The sequence below is a fragment of the Sminthopsis crassicaudata genome, chromosome 1, assembly GCF_048593235.1.
Source record: "Sminthopsis crassicaudata isolate SCR6 chromosome 1, ASM4859323v1, whole genome shotgun sequence".
Taxonomy (NCBI): domain Eukaryota; kingdom Metazoa; phylum Chordata; class Mammalia; order Dasyuromorphia; family Dasyuridae; genus Sminthopsis; species Sminthopsis crassicaudata.
In genome coordinates, this window is record NC_133617.1 from 486,736,939 (window position 1) to 486,751,678 (window position 14,740).

At 38.9% G+C, this 14,740-nt stretch overlaps 1 protein-coding gene across 4 annotated transcripts in view; it reads right to left on the minus strand.

Moving 5' to 3' along the window:
* The window catches only part of PTCD1 (pentatricopeptide repeat domain 1), a 31,842-nt gene that overhangs the window by 16,399 nt on the left and 703 nt on the right, over positions 1–14,740 (minus strand). The window contains exons 1-4 of one of the 4 annotated variants that reach the window (XM_074281251.1): positions 14,580–14,726; positions 13,017–13,768; positions 9,345–9,485; positions 7,697–7,915 (exon numbers count right to left, since the gene is read on the minus strand). In XM_074281251.1, the coding sequence (XP_074137352.1) occupies positions 7,697–7,915; positions 9,345–9,485; positions 13,017–13,523 (867 nt within the window). In that variant the 5' untranslated portion in view covers positions 13,524–13,768; positions 14,580–14,726. Of the gene's footprint in view, positions 1–7,696; positions 7,916–9,344; positions 9,486–13,016; positions 13,769–14,353; positions 14,560–14,579; positions 14,727–14,740 lie in introns of those variants that run through there. The other 3 variants (XM_074281253.1, XM_074281252.1, XM_074281254.1) reach the window with 3 other exon arrangements.

Below are 14,740 nucleotides of genomic sequence, written 5' to 3' on the forward strand. Positions count from 1 at the left end.
ATCACAAGACAGTTGGAACTGGCCTGAATTATTTTGCTATTGAAAAGAGCCCACATCCATCAGAATTGATCATTGTATAATTTTGTTTTTGCTGTGTATAGTGTCCTCTTGATTCTACTCACTTCACTCAGCATCAGTTCGTGTAAGTCTCTCCAGGACTCTCTAAAATCATCTTCCTGATCATTTTTTATAGAACAATAATATTCCATGACATTCATATACCACAATTTATTCAGCCATTCTCTAATTGATGGGCATCCACTTAGTTTCCAGTTTCTTGCCACTACAAAGAGGGCTGCCACAAACATTTTTGCTCATGTGGGTCCTTTTCCCTTTTTTGTAATCTCTTTGGGATATAAGCCCAGTAGAGACACTGCTGGATTAAAGGGCATCCACAGTTTGATAGCCCTTTGGGCATAGTTCCATATACTCTACAGAATGGGTGCATCATTTCACAACTCCACCAACAACGCATCAGTGTCCCAGTTTTCCCACATCCCCTTCAACTTTCCTCATTATCTTTTCCTGTTATCTTAAGGGCTGATACTCTTTATACCATATCTTGAAGATGGCTGCGTGGAGGCAGACAGCTGCTTGAGCTCCTCGTTTTCTCTCAGAACTTACTTCATGACAAGCCTCTGACTTAATGCTTGACCCAGAAAGAAATCCACAAATAATCACCAAGAGAAGACATCCTTGAAAGTCACCAGAAAAGGTCTGTGTTTGCTCGGGGAAGGGTCAATCAGACTGGGCGCAGACTGAGGGCAGGCAGCCAGAGCAAGACAGGCAGCTCACACAGCTCAGACCGGAGGGGGAGGGGTGTGACCTCTGCCTTTTCTGTGAAAGGGCTTTTGCCCCAGTGTGGATGCTCCGTCTTGGCAGCAAGCCAGGAGCGGTGGAGAGGGTGTAAACACCGGAGGTGAAGATTAAAACCCCAGAAAGCCAGCATCTCTCAGAGCCCGGCCACCCCCAACCCCCACCTGGACTGACTCGGTGTGTTCTCGGAGCCTCAGAGCACAGACTCAGTACAGTCATTGCTGTTCTGTTAGTGGCTCTCTGCTGCCCTACCCCCAGTCTGTAGAGGAAGCCCATTAATACCATCCAGCCCCATCCCCCGCAAAACAGACCAATTGTTTCTCTTGTCAGTTTGTTTTCTTTGATTCCTACTCTGACAAAATGAACAAAAAATTCAAAAGGGCTCTAACCATTGACAGCTTCTGTGTGGAGAGAGAGCAGACTTCAAATGCTGAGGAGACTAGGAACAGACTGTCCCCAGATGTATCCCCTGGGAGGGATATAAGCTGCTCCTCAATACAAAAGAACCTCATAGAGGAAATCAAAAAGGCTCTCACAAGAGAGCTGGAAGAGAAATGGGAAAAGGAAAGGGAAGCTTGGCAAGAGAGCCTGGAGAAGTCATCCCATGCATTCAAAGACAGAGTGGATAAAGAAATCAAATCACTGAGAAACAAGATTAGTGAGCTGGAAAAGGTAAACAACTCCAAGGAAAACAGGATTAGTGAACTGGAAAAAGAAATCAGCTCTCTAAAAAATAAAATGGATAAAATGGAAAAAAATTCCATAGAAGATAAAAACTCAATTGGACAATTACAAAGAGATATAAAAAAAGTGAGTGAAGAAAATACATCATTGAAAATTAGACTGGAACAAGTAGAAATGAATGACTCAAGGAGAAACCAAGAGGGAGTCAAGCAAAACCAGGGAAATGAAACAATTGAAAAGACCGTCAAGTACCTTACCAGAAAGACAACAGACCTGGAAAACAGATCCAGGAGAGACAATTTGAGAATAATCGGACTCCCTGAAAAATGGGAGGAAAAAAAGAGCTTGGACACCATTTTCGAGGAAATTATCAAAGAGAACTGCCCAGACATTCTGGAAACAGAGGGTAAAATAGACATTGAAAAAATTCATCGATCACCTACTGAAAGGGACCCTAAAATCAAAACGCCAAGAAATATAGTGGCCAAGTTCAAGAACCATCACACAAAGGAAAAGATATTGGAAGCTGCTAGAAAAAAACAATTCAGATATGGAGGATCCACAATAAGGATAACCCAGGATCTAGCAGCGTCCACATTAAAAGAACGAAGGGCCTGGAACATGATATTCCGAAAGGCTAAGGAACTTGGTATGCAGCCAAGAATAACTTACCCAGCAAGAATGAGCATCGTTTTCCAGGGAAGAAGATGGACATTTAACGAAATAAATGAATTCCATCTATTTTTGATGAAAAAAACAGACCTACATAAAAGGTTTGATCTTCAAATACAGAACTCAAGAGATCTCTAAAAAGGTAAAAAGAAATCTTGAGAACTATACTTCTGTCAAAAAAATATGTAAAGAACATATGTACAATTTGTCTTAGAAACTAGAGGTGGAAAGGAGATTATATCATAAAAAAGTATAAAGTGGTGGTACTACATCTCATGAAGAGGCAAAGGTAACCTATTATATCTGAGAGAAAGAAAGGAGGGAGATGAACATAGTGTGTATCAATAGACATATTCGATTTATGGTGAAACTTCTTCCACTTCATTGAAAAGTGAAAGGGAAGGAGTAAGCTAAGGGGTAGGGAATACAGTAATTTCGAGGAAAAGGGGTAAAATAAGGGGAGGATCTTTAAGGTGGGGGAGGGATCCTAAAAAGGGAGGGCTGTGAAAAGCAAGTGGTGTTCAACAGTTTAATACTGGATAGGAGGGTAAAAGGGAAGGAAAGGGGAAAAGCATAAGATGGCAAGCAATATAGAATTAGTCCTTCTAACCATAAATGTGAATGGGGCAAACTGCCTCATAAAGAGGAAGCAGTTAGCAGACTGGATTAAAAGTCAGAATCCTACTATATGTTGTTTACAGGAAACACACCTGAAACAGGATGAGACATTCAAACTAAAAGTAAAAGGGTGGAGCAGAATCTATTATGCTTCAGGCAAAACCAAAAAAGCAGGAGTAGCCATTCTCATCTCAGATCAAGCAAAAACAAAAATTGATCTAATTAAAAGAGATAAGGAAGGGCATTATATCCTGCTAAAGGGAAGCATCAATAGTGAAGCAGTATCAATATTAAACATGTATGCACCAAGTGGTGCAGCATCTAAATTCTTAAAAGAGAAATTAAGAGAGCTGCAAGAGGAAATAGATAGCAAAACTATAATAGCGGAGATCTCAACCTTGCACTCTCAGAATTAGATAAATCAAACCACAAAATAAATAAGAAAGAAGTCAAAGAGGTAAATAGAATACTAGAAAAGTTTGATATGATAGATCTTTGGCGAAAGCTAAATGGAGACAGAAAGGACTATACTTTCTTCTCAGCAGTTCATGGAACCTATACAAAAATTGATCATATACTAGGGCATAAAAACCTCAAAATCAAATGCAGTAAGGCAGAAATAGTAAATGCATCCTTTTCAGACCATAATGCAATCAAAATAACATTTAATAAAAAGCCAGGGGAAAATAGACCAAAAAATAATTGGAAACTAAATAATCTTATACTAAAGAATGATTGGGTAAAACAGCAAATCATAGACATAATTAATAACTTCACCCAAGAAAATGACAATAATGAGACATCATACCAAAATGTGTGGGATACAGCCAAAGCAGTAATAAGGGGAAGTTTTATATCTCTACAGGCCTACTTGCATAAAATAGAGAAAGAGAGGGCCAACGAATTGGGCTTACAACTAAAATTGCTAGAAAAGGAACAAATTAAAAACCCCCAGACAAACACAAAACTTGAAATTCAAAAAATAAAAGGTGAGATTAATAAAATTGAAAGTAAAAAAAAATTGAATTAATTAATAAAACTAAGAGTTGGTTTTATGAAAAAACCAACAAAATAGACAAACCCTTAGTAAACCTGATTAAAAAAAGGAAAGAGAAAAAGCAAATTGATAGTCTTGAAAATGAAAAGGGTGAACTCACCACTAATGAAGAGGAAATTAGAACAATAGTTAGGAGCTACTTTGCTCAACTTTATGCTGATAAATTCGATAACTTAAATGAAATGGAAGAATACCTTCAAAAATATAGCTTGCCCAGATTAACAGAGGAAGAAGTAAGTAGTCTAAATAGTCCCATCTCAGAAAAAGAAATAGACCAAGCTATTAACCAACTTCCTAAGAAAAAGTCCCCAGGACCAGATGGATTTACAGGTGAATTCTACCAAACATTTAAAGAACAACTAACTCCAATGCTATGTAAACTATTTGAAAAAATAGGGATTGAAGGAGTCCTACCAAATTCCTTCTATGACACAGACATGGTACTGATACCTAAACCAGGTAGATCGAAAACTGAGAAAGAAAACTATAGACCAATTTCCTTAATGAATATTGATGCTAAAATCTTAAATAAGATATTAGCAAATAGACTTCAGAAAATCATCCCCAGGATAATACACTATGACCAAGTGGGATTTATACCAAGAATGCAGGGCTGGTTTAATATTAGGAAAACTATTAGTATAATTGACCATATTAATAATCAAATTAATAAAAACCATATGATCATCTCAATAGATGCAGAAAAGGCATTTGATAAAATCCAACATCCATTCCTACTAAAAACGCTTGAGAGTATAGGAATAAATGGACTGTTCCTTAAAATAATAAGGAGCATATATTTAAAACCTTCAGTAAACATCATATGTAATGGTGATAAACTAGAACCTTTCCCTGTAAGATCAGGAGTGAAACAAGGTTGCCCACTATCACCATTACTATTCAATATAGTACTAGAAACTCTAGCCTTGGCAATAAGAGCCGAGAAAGAGATCCAAGGAATTAGAGTAGGAAATGAAGAAATCAAATTGTCACTTTTTGCAGATGACATGATGGTATACTTAGAGAACCCCAAAGACTCTGCTAAAAAGCTATTAGAAATAATTCAGAATTTTAGCAAAGTTGCAGGATACAAAATAAATCCACATAAATCCTCAGGATTTTTATACATTACCAACACAATCCAATAGCAAGAGATACAAAGAGAAATTCCATTCAAAATAACAGTCGATAGTATAAAATATTTGGGAATATATCTACCAAAGGAGAGTCAGGAATTATATGAGCAAAATTACAAAACACTTGCCACAAAAATAAAGTCAGATTTAAATAATTGGAAAGACATTCAGTGTTCTTGGATAGGCCGAGCGAATATAATAAAGATGACAATACTCCCCAAACTAATCTATTTATTTAGTGCTATACCAATCAGACTCCCAAGAAACTATTTTAATGACCTAGAAAAAATAACAACAAAATTCATATGGAAGAATAAAAGGTCGAGAATTGCAAGGGAACTAATGAAAAAAAAGTCAGAGGAAGGTGGTCTAAGTGTACCTGATTTAAAGCTATATTATAAAGCAACAATCACCAAAACCATTTGGTATTGGCTAAGAAATAGACTAGTTGATCAGTGGCATAGGTTAGGTTCACAGGGCAAGATAGTGAATAAAAATAGCAATCTAATCTTTGACAAACCCAAAGATCCCAAATTTTGGGATAAGAATTCATTATTTGACAAAAACTGCTGGGAAAACTGGAAATTAGTATGGCAGAAACTAGGCATGGACCCACATTTAACACCACATACTAAGATTAGATCAAAATGGGTCCAAGATTTAGGCATAAAGAACGAAATCATAAATAAATTGGAGGAACATGGGATGGTTTACCTCTCAGACTTGTGGAGGAGGAAGGAGTTTGTGTCCAAGGGAGAACTAGAGACCATTATTGATCACAAAATAGAACATTTTGATTACACCAAATTAAAAAGTTTCTGCACAAACAAAACTAATGCAAACAAGATTAGAAGGGAAGTAACAAATTGGGAAAAAATTTTTACAGTTAAGGGTTCTGATAAAGGCCTCATCTCCAAAATATACAGAGAATTGACTTTAATTTATAAAAAATCAAGCCATTCTCCAATTGATAAATGGTCAAAGGATATGAACAGACAATTTTCAGATGATGAAATTGAAACTATTTCCACTCATATGAAAGAGTGTTCCAAATCACTATTGATCAGAGAAATGCAAATTAAGACAACTCTGAGGTATCATTACACACCTGTCAGATTGGCTAAGATGACAGGAACAAATAACGATGAATGTTGGAGGGGCTGTGGGAAAACTGGGACACTGATGCATTGTTGGTGGAGTTGTGAAAGAATCCGACCATTTTGGAGAGCAATTTGGAACTATGCCCAAAAAGTTATCAAAATGTGCATACCCTTTGACCCAGCCATACTACTATTGGGCTTATACCCCAAGGAACTACTAAAGAAGGGAAAGGGTCCTGTATGTGCCAAAATGTTTGTGGCAGCCCTTTTCATAGTGGCTAGAAGCTGGAAGATGAATGGATATCCATCAATTGGAGAATGGTTGGGTAAACTATGGTATATGAATGTTATGGAATATTATTGTTCTATAAGAAATGACCAACAGAAGAAATACAGAGAGGCTTGGAGAGACTTACATCAACTGATGCTGAGTGAAACGAGCAGAACCAGAAGATCATTATACACTTCAACAATGATACTGTACGAGGATGTATGCTGATGGAAGTGGATTTCTTCAACATAGAGAAGAGCTAATCCAATTCCAATTGATTAATGATGGACAGAACCAGCTACATCCAGAAAAGAAACACTGGGAAATGAATGTAAACTGTTATTTTTACCTTCTGAATCCAATTCTTCCTGTGCAACAAAAAATTCAGTTCTACACACATATATTGTATCTAGAATATACTGTAATATATTTAACATATATAAGACTGCTTGCCATCTGGGGGAGGGGGTTGGGGGAGGAAGGGAAAAATTCTGAATTGAAGTAAGTGCAAGGGATAATGTTGTAAAAAATTACCAATGCATATGTACTGTCAAAAAAATGTTATAATTATAAAATAAAATAAAAATTAAAAAAAAAAAAAAAATGGAATTAGAGGCCAATCCTATCTTTAGTTCTCTCCCCCTGCCCCACACATGGTAAAGAAAAACAAAACAAATTCCCATGTCCTTGTTCATCTGGCTGCAAAGCTCTAGGACTTTTTTAATTGACTTCAGCACATGTCCCTGAGTCTGGAACCTTCTCTCCCCCAACCCTGGGTTTTTAACTTCCTTTTGTGTATTGTTTCCCCTTATGCAAATTCCTGGAAGGCAGGGACAGTCTTTCTTTTTTTCCTATTTGCATCCCTAATAACCACTTAATATAGTGTCTAAAACAGAGTAGATATTTAATAAATGTTTACTGATTGAAATTTATTTACTGATATCAGTTCTGGACTCCTATCCTATTATCACCAATACTAAGGGAATTTTGAAACTCCATTATGAAATCAAGCTAGTGACTGCAGAAGCCTTTCGGAATTGTTCTTGATCCCCAACGTGAAAATATAAACCTTAGCCCTTATGAATATTCAATCTGAACCCTAATGACATGAATTTGGTTCCAGAGAGGATGCAGAATCAATTCTGACCCTTGAAATGCCATGACATCTGCCTAGCTAAGCAGAAAAATCTTGATTTCTACCTACATGGGGAAGAAAAATGGGGGAAGAGAGAGGAAGGCCACCAACAACATTTACTGAACACCTACTTGTATAGGTAGCACCATGTTAGGTAATCTCACAGGGTGTAAGGAATTTAACAGTAACTTCAAAAATGATCCCTACCTTGAAGACCTCAAAACACATCTTGATGTCAGCAGAGAGGGCAGTGGCTTTCAGTAGTGCATGGTAGGATTTTAAGTTCAGCTGGATGTTTTTGGCTCGGAGCTGTTGCTGAAGCTTTAGGGCACTCTGTAGGCCAGAGTCCTTCCATGGTGACTCGGCACAGGAGTTAAACAGGGCTGTATAAGTGGCATCAGAGGGCTCCAGATCCCGTTTCTTCATCTATCATGAACAAAAGAAAGCCAGAGTTGAGTAATTCCCCTGAACAGGACCAAACGATGCCCACTGGAAACCATTTATTTGCTTGACTTTGACTGTACTGCAAGAAGGGTGAAATGACATGATGAAAGCCTCCTTAGGGTCAGAAACTAGAAGTGAGAGCTGGTGCTGAAGGCACAATCTGCCTAATGAACAGGGAATGTTCTAGACATAGCTATTGTGACAGCTAGAGGATTTGATGTTTGTCTGTCCCTGATCTAGCCCAGCTAGCCCTGGCAGGGGCAGGGGCTCTCCTAGGGAGCTGTGGATTTTATTGAATATGCTGCAAATTATATAGAATTTACACTTCCAAATGCACAAGAAACTCTTCTAGTTTTCCTGAAGTGGGCAATAGCTAAGAATACTATGCCAAGAGGAAAAAGAGTTTATGAATCATATTTTATGGTATCCCAGGCAGCAATTAGTCAAAGCTATTCTTAAAAATTAGCAAATTCATAAAAATTTTTTATTGATATTTTTTGTTTATACATTACCTAAATATCCCCACTGATTATTCTCTTCCTTGGGAGTCATCCCATAGAACAAAGAATTTTTTTAAACTTTGGAGAAGCCTTCCCTGATTCCTCTTAATTCCAGTAATTTTCCTCTGGTAATTATTTCTTATTTATCTTGTATATAGTTTGCTTTATATGTATATAATTGTTTACATGTTAACTTCTTCCATTAGACTGTAAAAGGACAGAGACTATCTTTTGCTTCTCTTTGTACTGCACACTTAGTACCTGTCTGGCATGTAATAAGCATTTAGTATTTGTTTATTGATGGATTGATTTTAATAGAATAGGAAAGGAAAAAAAAAAAACAGGAGAAAAAACCCCTCAAAATATAAGAAATGGAAATAAGAAAAATAAGAAAATAAAAAAAATAAGAAAAATAAGAAGGCTACTGTTGTGACCTTCCTTCTGAAGAGGAAGAGAGGTGAGTGAGAAGACATCTTCTCATTTCTTTTTTCTGGAGCCACCAAGATTTTCTACTTCATATGTGGCAGATCCCAAACCCCTGTGTGACCATAGATATATTGAGTTTTTATACATATGTGTATATATACATATATTTGTATATAATATATATATACACACACACACACATATATATAACTATACATATATTTATTGAGTTGTTTATGAGCTTCCTCATCTGAATAATGGGGATCATAATACTGGCTCTATCTACCTCATAGGACTGTGGTGGGAACAGTGCTTTGCAAAGCCCAAAACAATATAAACCATGATTATTGTTCTTAGCCCAGTATTCTCTTGCTATCTCTCAGATACTGAGAATAAAAATCCCACTTTAAGCTGAGTAAGAGTGCATACATGCCTGTGATACCCTTATTTGTTTAAGAGACCCATTTTCTTCCCCAGGCACTCACATCATTGTAGAGTTTAAAGGCTTTAGTCAAGTAGCCTGCCCGACCACAGCCTCCAATCAGCACGGTATAGTTACATTCAATGGGTTGGAGACGTTCCTCCTTCAGCATCTGTCTCTCAAACAAATCCAGGGCCTCGGCCAACTGAGGGCAACACCAAGAAAGCAGAAACATAGAAAAGTGTGTTCAGGTCTGGTATAATAAATACACATACATACACACACACCCTGCATATAATAATATCAATTTCTATTAAATACTAATAAGTAATGATTAATACTGTACAGAAGTGTGTGTGTGGATATATACACACAGGAAGAATTTGGTCTGGAGAAGGGGTAATCTTTTTTGTATCACAGATCCTTGGAAAGTCTAATAAAGTATATGGATCCCTTCTCGGAAGAATTTTTTTTTTTTAAATCTAAAATATTGCTCTTTGCCATTATTTCTTATTTTTATTTCTTAAAATATTTAATTAATATTTTATTTCCCCCCAATTATATGTAAAAACATTTACCATTCATTTTTAAAATTCTGAGTTCCAAATTCTCTCCTTCCCCTTCTCATTGAGAAACAATTTGATATAGGTGATAAATGTATAGTCATGGCAAACCTAATTCCTATCAGTGACGTTGTAAAAGAAAATACAGACCCAAAAAAACACAAACAACCCAAGAAAAATAAAGTTTAAAAAGTAAACTTAGATCTGTGATCAGACTCCATAAATTCTTTTTCTAGGACTAGACAGCATTTTTCATCACATATCCTTCAGAGTTGTCTTGGATCATCATATTGCTGAAAATAGCTAAGTCATTCAGTTGATCACTAAACAATATTGCCATTATCATATACCATGTTCTTCTGGTTCTACTCATTTTAATTTGCATCAGTTCTTTTAAGTCTTTCCAAGTTTTTTCAGAAGAATGCTTTTAAATGCACAAAATAAAATATACCAGATTTAAAAGGAAAGCAGTTATACTGAAATGCAGTTATCAAAATATTTTTAAAAAACCCCAAAAAACAAAAAAGCATGTTCATTAATCTTAGGTCTCTGAATACAGAATTATTTTCTTTTAGGTAAGTAGTAAGAGAAAAGAAGACCCTAACTCTAAGAAGTCTCTATTGCCACACCAATATTCATTCTGGGGTTCCCATCATCTGCTTAGTCCTCCTATGTTACTAATAAGAAAAGAATAGATGTCACAATGGCTTTGTGCCAGCCCAATCCAGAAACCCTAATTTGATATTCTACATGAACTCACCCCATACTTGTTCACCTGGATTAACACTGGTATGATTTCCCCTAGTAGAGACTTGGCCCAAATCTCATTTCTTCTTTTTTCAGAGCCCCCTAGCCTTCTGGGTCTCAACTCTCCTCACCTGAGAGGAAGGGAGGGAAGGACAGTTTATTCATGAGAGTCCTGTCCTGAAAAAGCAGCTCTTGTTTTTTTTTTTTCATGTTGGGCTGATCCATCTGTTGAATCCTTTTACCTTTATATTTTCTTCTTCATCTCTTCTTCCCCCACCTCATCTTGCACAACTCAGACACTTTTCTCTTTTCACTGGTTCCCTCTCCTAGAATCTTTATAAGTTCTTTTTTTTTTTTTTTTTTTTTTAAAACAACTTAGTATTCCTTTAACTCTTCACTTGTTCTTTTCCCTGTTTTCTAACTGGATCCTCTTCTCCCATGGCTGAATTCAGGCCCTGGGGAAGCCCAGTAGCTGGTTCCTTTAGTCCATGTGGTTGTTCTGGTCCCAGGTTAAGAGATATCAGAGCTTATGAGGCAACAGAAACTTTTGGGATTCTGGTGGTTATGTCCCAGAACCCTCTTTTTATTTTTTAAATAGTATTTTATTTTTCCAAATATGTGTTAAAATAGTTTTCAACATTCATTTTTGTAAGACTTGGTGCTCCAAAATTTTCTCCCTCTATACCTTGCATTCCCCCCTTCCCAAGAAAAATCAGACCAAAGGGGAAGGGGAATGAAAAAGAAAACAAACAAAAAAAGGTGAAAATACTATGCTTTTATCTATATTCTGATTTCAGATGGCATTTTTCTTCTCAAGACTATTCGAATTGCCTTGAATCACTGCATTCAAGGTTGTATGAAGTGCTAAGTCCATCATAGATGATCATCTTATAATCTTGTTGTTAGTGTGTATTATGTTCTCTTGATTCTGCTCATTTCACTCAGCATCAGTTCTTGTAAGTCTCTCCAGACTTTTCTGAAATCAGTCTGCTCATCATTTCTCATAGAACAATAATATTCCAGTACATTCATGTACTATAACTTATCCAACCATTCTCCAATTGATGGGCATCCACTCCATTTTCAATTCTTTGCCACTACAAAAAGGCTGCTTCGAACAATTTTGCACATGTGAGTCCCTTTCCCTCTCTTATGATCTCTTTGCTGCTAGATCAAAGGGTATACACAGTTTGACAGTCTTTTGGGCATAGTCCCAATTTGCCCAGAGCCCTCTTTCAAATAAATTTTGGTCAATGAACATTTATTGAATATCAACTACACATATGGCATCATATCCTAGCATATATGGCTCAGCCCCTGCTCTTAGAGAGCCCAGAGCTGAAGAGAGAACCCATAAATAAATAAATACAGAGAAGAGTTAACAATTTGTCAAATGCCAACTAGTAAGTGCTGTCCCAGTTCAAAAGGGAGAAGAAATTGGTGTGAACTGAAGTCAGGAAGGCTTCCCAGGAAGCCAACTCTAAAACTAGCTCCTTGAAACCATCCCCATTCACATAGAACTCAGGTTCTTCACCTTCTTTGGGTCCAGAGGCTATTGGTTTACCAGGAAATCTGTGCGCCCCTTTTCAGAAGAATGTTTTAAAATGCATAAAATACACAAGATCATGAAGAAAACCAATTATATTGAAAAAACACATCAAAACAAACAAATAAAGCCCAAACATAACCAAGTTTACAGATCCTTGTTATGGATAGAAATGTTTCCCTTCTTTTGAATTGATAGGACAATGTAGTATTTAAGCACAGTTGAGGCAGCCAAGTAGGGCAGTGGAGAGAATTGTGAGCCTCAAGTCTGAGTTCAAATCTAGCCTTAGATACTTACTGTGATTTTGAGCAAGCCTCTTAACCTCTCTTTACCTCAGTTTCCTCATCTGTAAAATATGGATAATAACAGCACCTACCTCACAAATGAGATATAATCTGTAAAATGTTTAGCATAGTTCTTGAGGGACTCTTTATAGATGTTTTTCTTCTCTCACCCTCCCCTAATGCTTGGCACACACTAGGGACTTAAATGCTTGTGGTGTTACACTAAATTTGTATACAAATGACATTACTCACAAAAAACCCAGTAAACTTTGTGGGGGCAAAGACTGAATCTTGTTTTCCAAATGTTTAGCATAAGGCCTTGTCCAAAATAAGTATCCAAAAAGTATGTTGAATGAATGAATGAAAAGTTGAATAGGAAATTAAAGGCTCTAAGAGAACTGGGGCTATTTAATTTTTGCATACCTAGTGCTGACTGGGCTGATACTCAAAATGCTTACTGCATTAATCAGAAGAAGGAAGAGGGGGGACACCATATAATCTTGGGGTTTTATTGGCATGCTTAAGGTTCACTAGGGAAACCAGTCTGACTGGAGCCATGGCTTTCCTAGGTACTAACTAGGCGCTGGTAGACTCACCTTGTCTTCCTTTATCAGTCTTTTGCATTGATAGAAGTACCAATGAGGGGTATTCCGCCGACCCTTCCAAGGCTTCTGTAGTATTTCATCTTCCTCATCTTCAAATTCTTGAAATCTTAAGTTGTGAAAGTCTGACGTGGTTTTACGGAACATTTTTCTGGATGAGTATTTGTCCGACAGGGTCCCGAAATCTTCCTCTTTAGTGCCGTTTGTGTCCAGCTGGGACAGAGAAGGCGATTCGCTGCCCTCAGGACAGCTGCTGTATACTCTTTTCTGGATCTCATCATTGGAACTGAACTGGGGGAGGAAGGAACTGAATAGTCTTAGCCTTGGGCAGGGCTGCTTCCATGCCAGGCACCTCAGCGGGTGCCACTCGCCACACGGAAGTGCCAGGCTCCTTCTGTGGGCCCCCACTCTAGTTTCACGGGGGCCCACCCAAAGACGGAAGTGTCTGAGGGCAAAAGGCCCTGTCAGGGATGGACTAGAGAACAGCTGTGTGATTTTCATGTCTCCTCTTGGAGTCGTCTAGCAAAGGTTTTTCACTGATGTAGAGTCTGGGTCCTGGAGTCAAGTCAAATTTAAGGAAAAAAAGTAAGGAAGTGTCAAACATACTCAGAGAAGGTTTGTTTTTGTTTTTGAACAGCCTGGAGTGGGAAGAACGAGGACCTCAGACACTAGACCCGAGTTAGAATCCTTGAAGTGGCCTGCCACTTCCTGAAATGGCCGAGACTTCTGGGAGACTGCTTTCTCACCTGGAGATAAAACGAGATAAAACTCGCGTTACTTGGGGGACGGCTGTGAGGGAAGTCTCACAAATATATCATCCCTGGGACAACTAGTAGCTCCTTTCCGCCCCGACCCTGATTCCAGGCTTGCTCAAGGCCAAAAAACTCCCTGGGCTGGAAGGGGAATAAAGGCAAGGCCTTCTTTACCGGGGCTGGGCCTTAATAAAAATAAATTTAAAAAATAAAAAGCGTGCTGTGCTATCCGTGAGAATGAGTGTTATAGAAAAATGACGGTTTCTGCAGGAGCTGGACTAGTTCCAGGGGAGGAAGGAGGGATAAGGGAGAAGAGCAGCTGCTTTTTTCCAGTTTGGGCCGGGTGGGGCAGTGCCGGAAGACAGCATGTTTGGGACTGGTGAGCGCACTCGGTCGGAGCGGCCCAAGGGGAGTTTCCTCCCACGCAGGAAGCGGGGACAGGTATTCTCCACAGGGTGCAGGGGAAAGGGCGCTGCGTCAGGGTATGAAGTCCGTCCTTCTTAGAGCAAAGCTTTCCTCTCTGTGAAACGGGGGAGATGAGCGCTACAGCCCCACCGCCCAGCCCCGTCCTTGCCATACTTATTTTTACGGATGCTTAAGGGAATTCAGAGACACTTGCACTTCACAGTGAGGAAGCGGCAGCGGCGCGACTCGAACCAAGACTCCAGCACGTGCATTTCGCTCAGTCCCCCAAGCTCTTTCACTAGCGGGCGGTCTGACCGAAGAGTTCCCCCCCCACCCCCTTTCACTTTGCGCGCGGGGCGCAGGCGCAGACGCTTTCTGGGGGCCCCCAGGGAAGCCTCACCGGCACGCGGTCCCGCCGGCTGCCGGCTCTCGGAAGGAAGCCCGGGGAGAACGAGAGCGAGCGAAGCAGCGTGACAGCTAGCGTCAGAGCCCGCGAGGCTGCCCGCCCCCGCGATCGGCGCCTGATAGGTCCGAATGCGGCTCGCTAAGCCACGCCTCCCC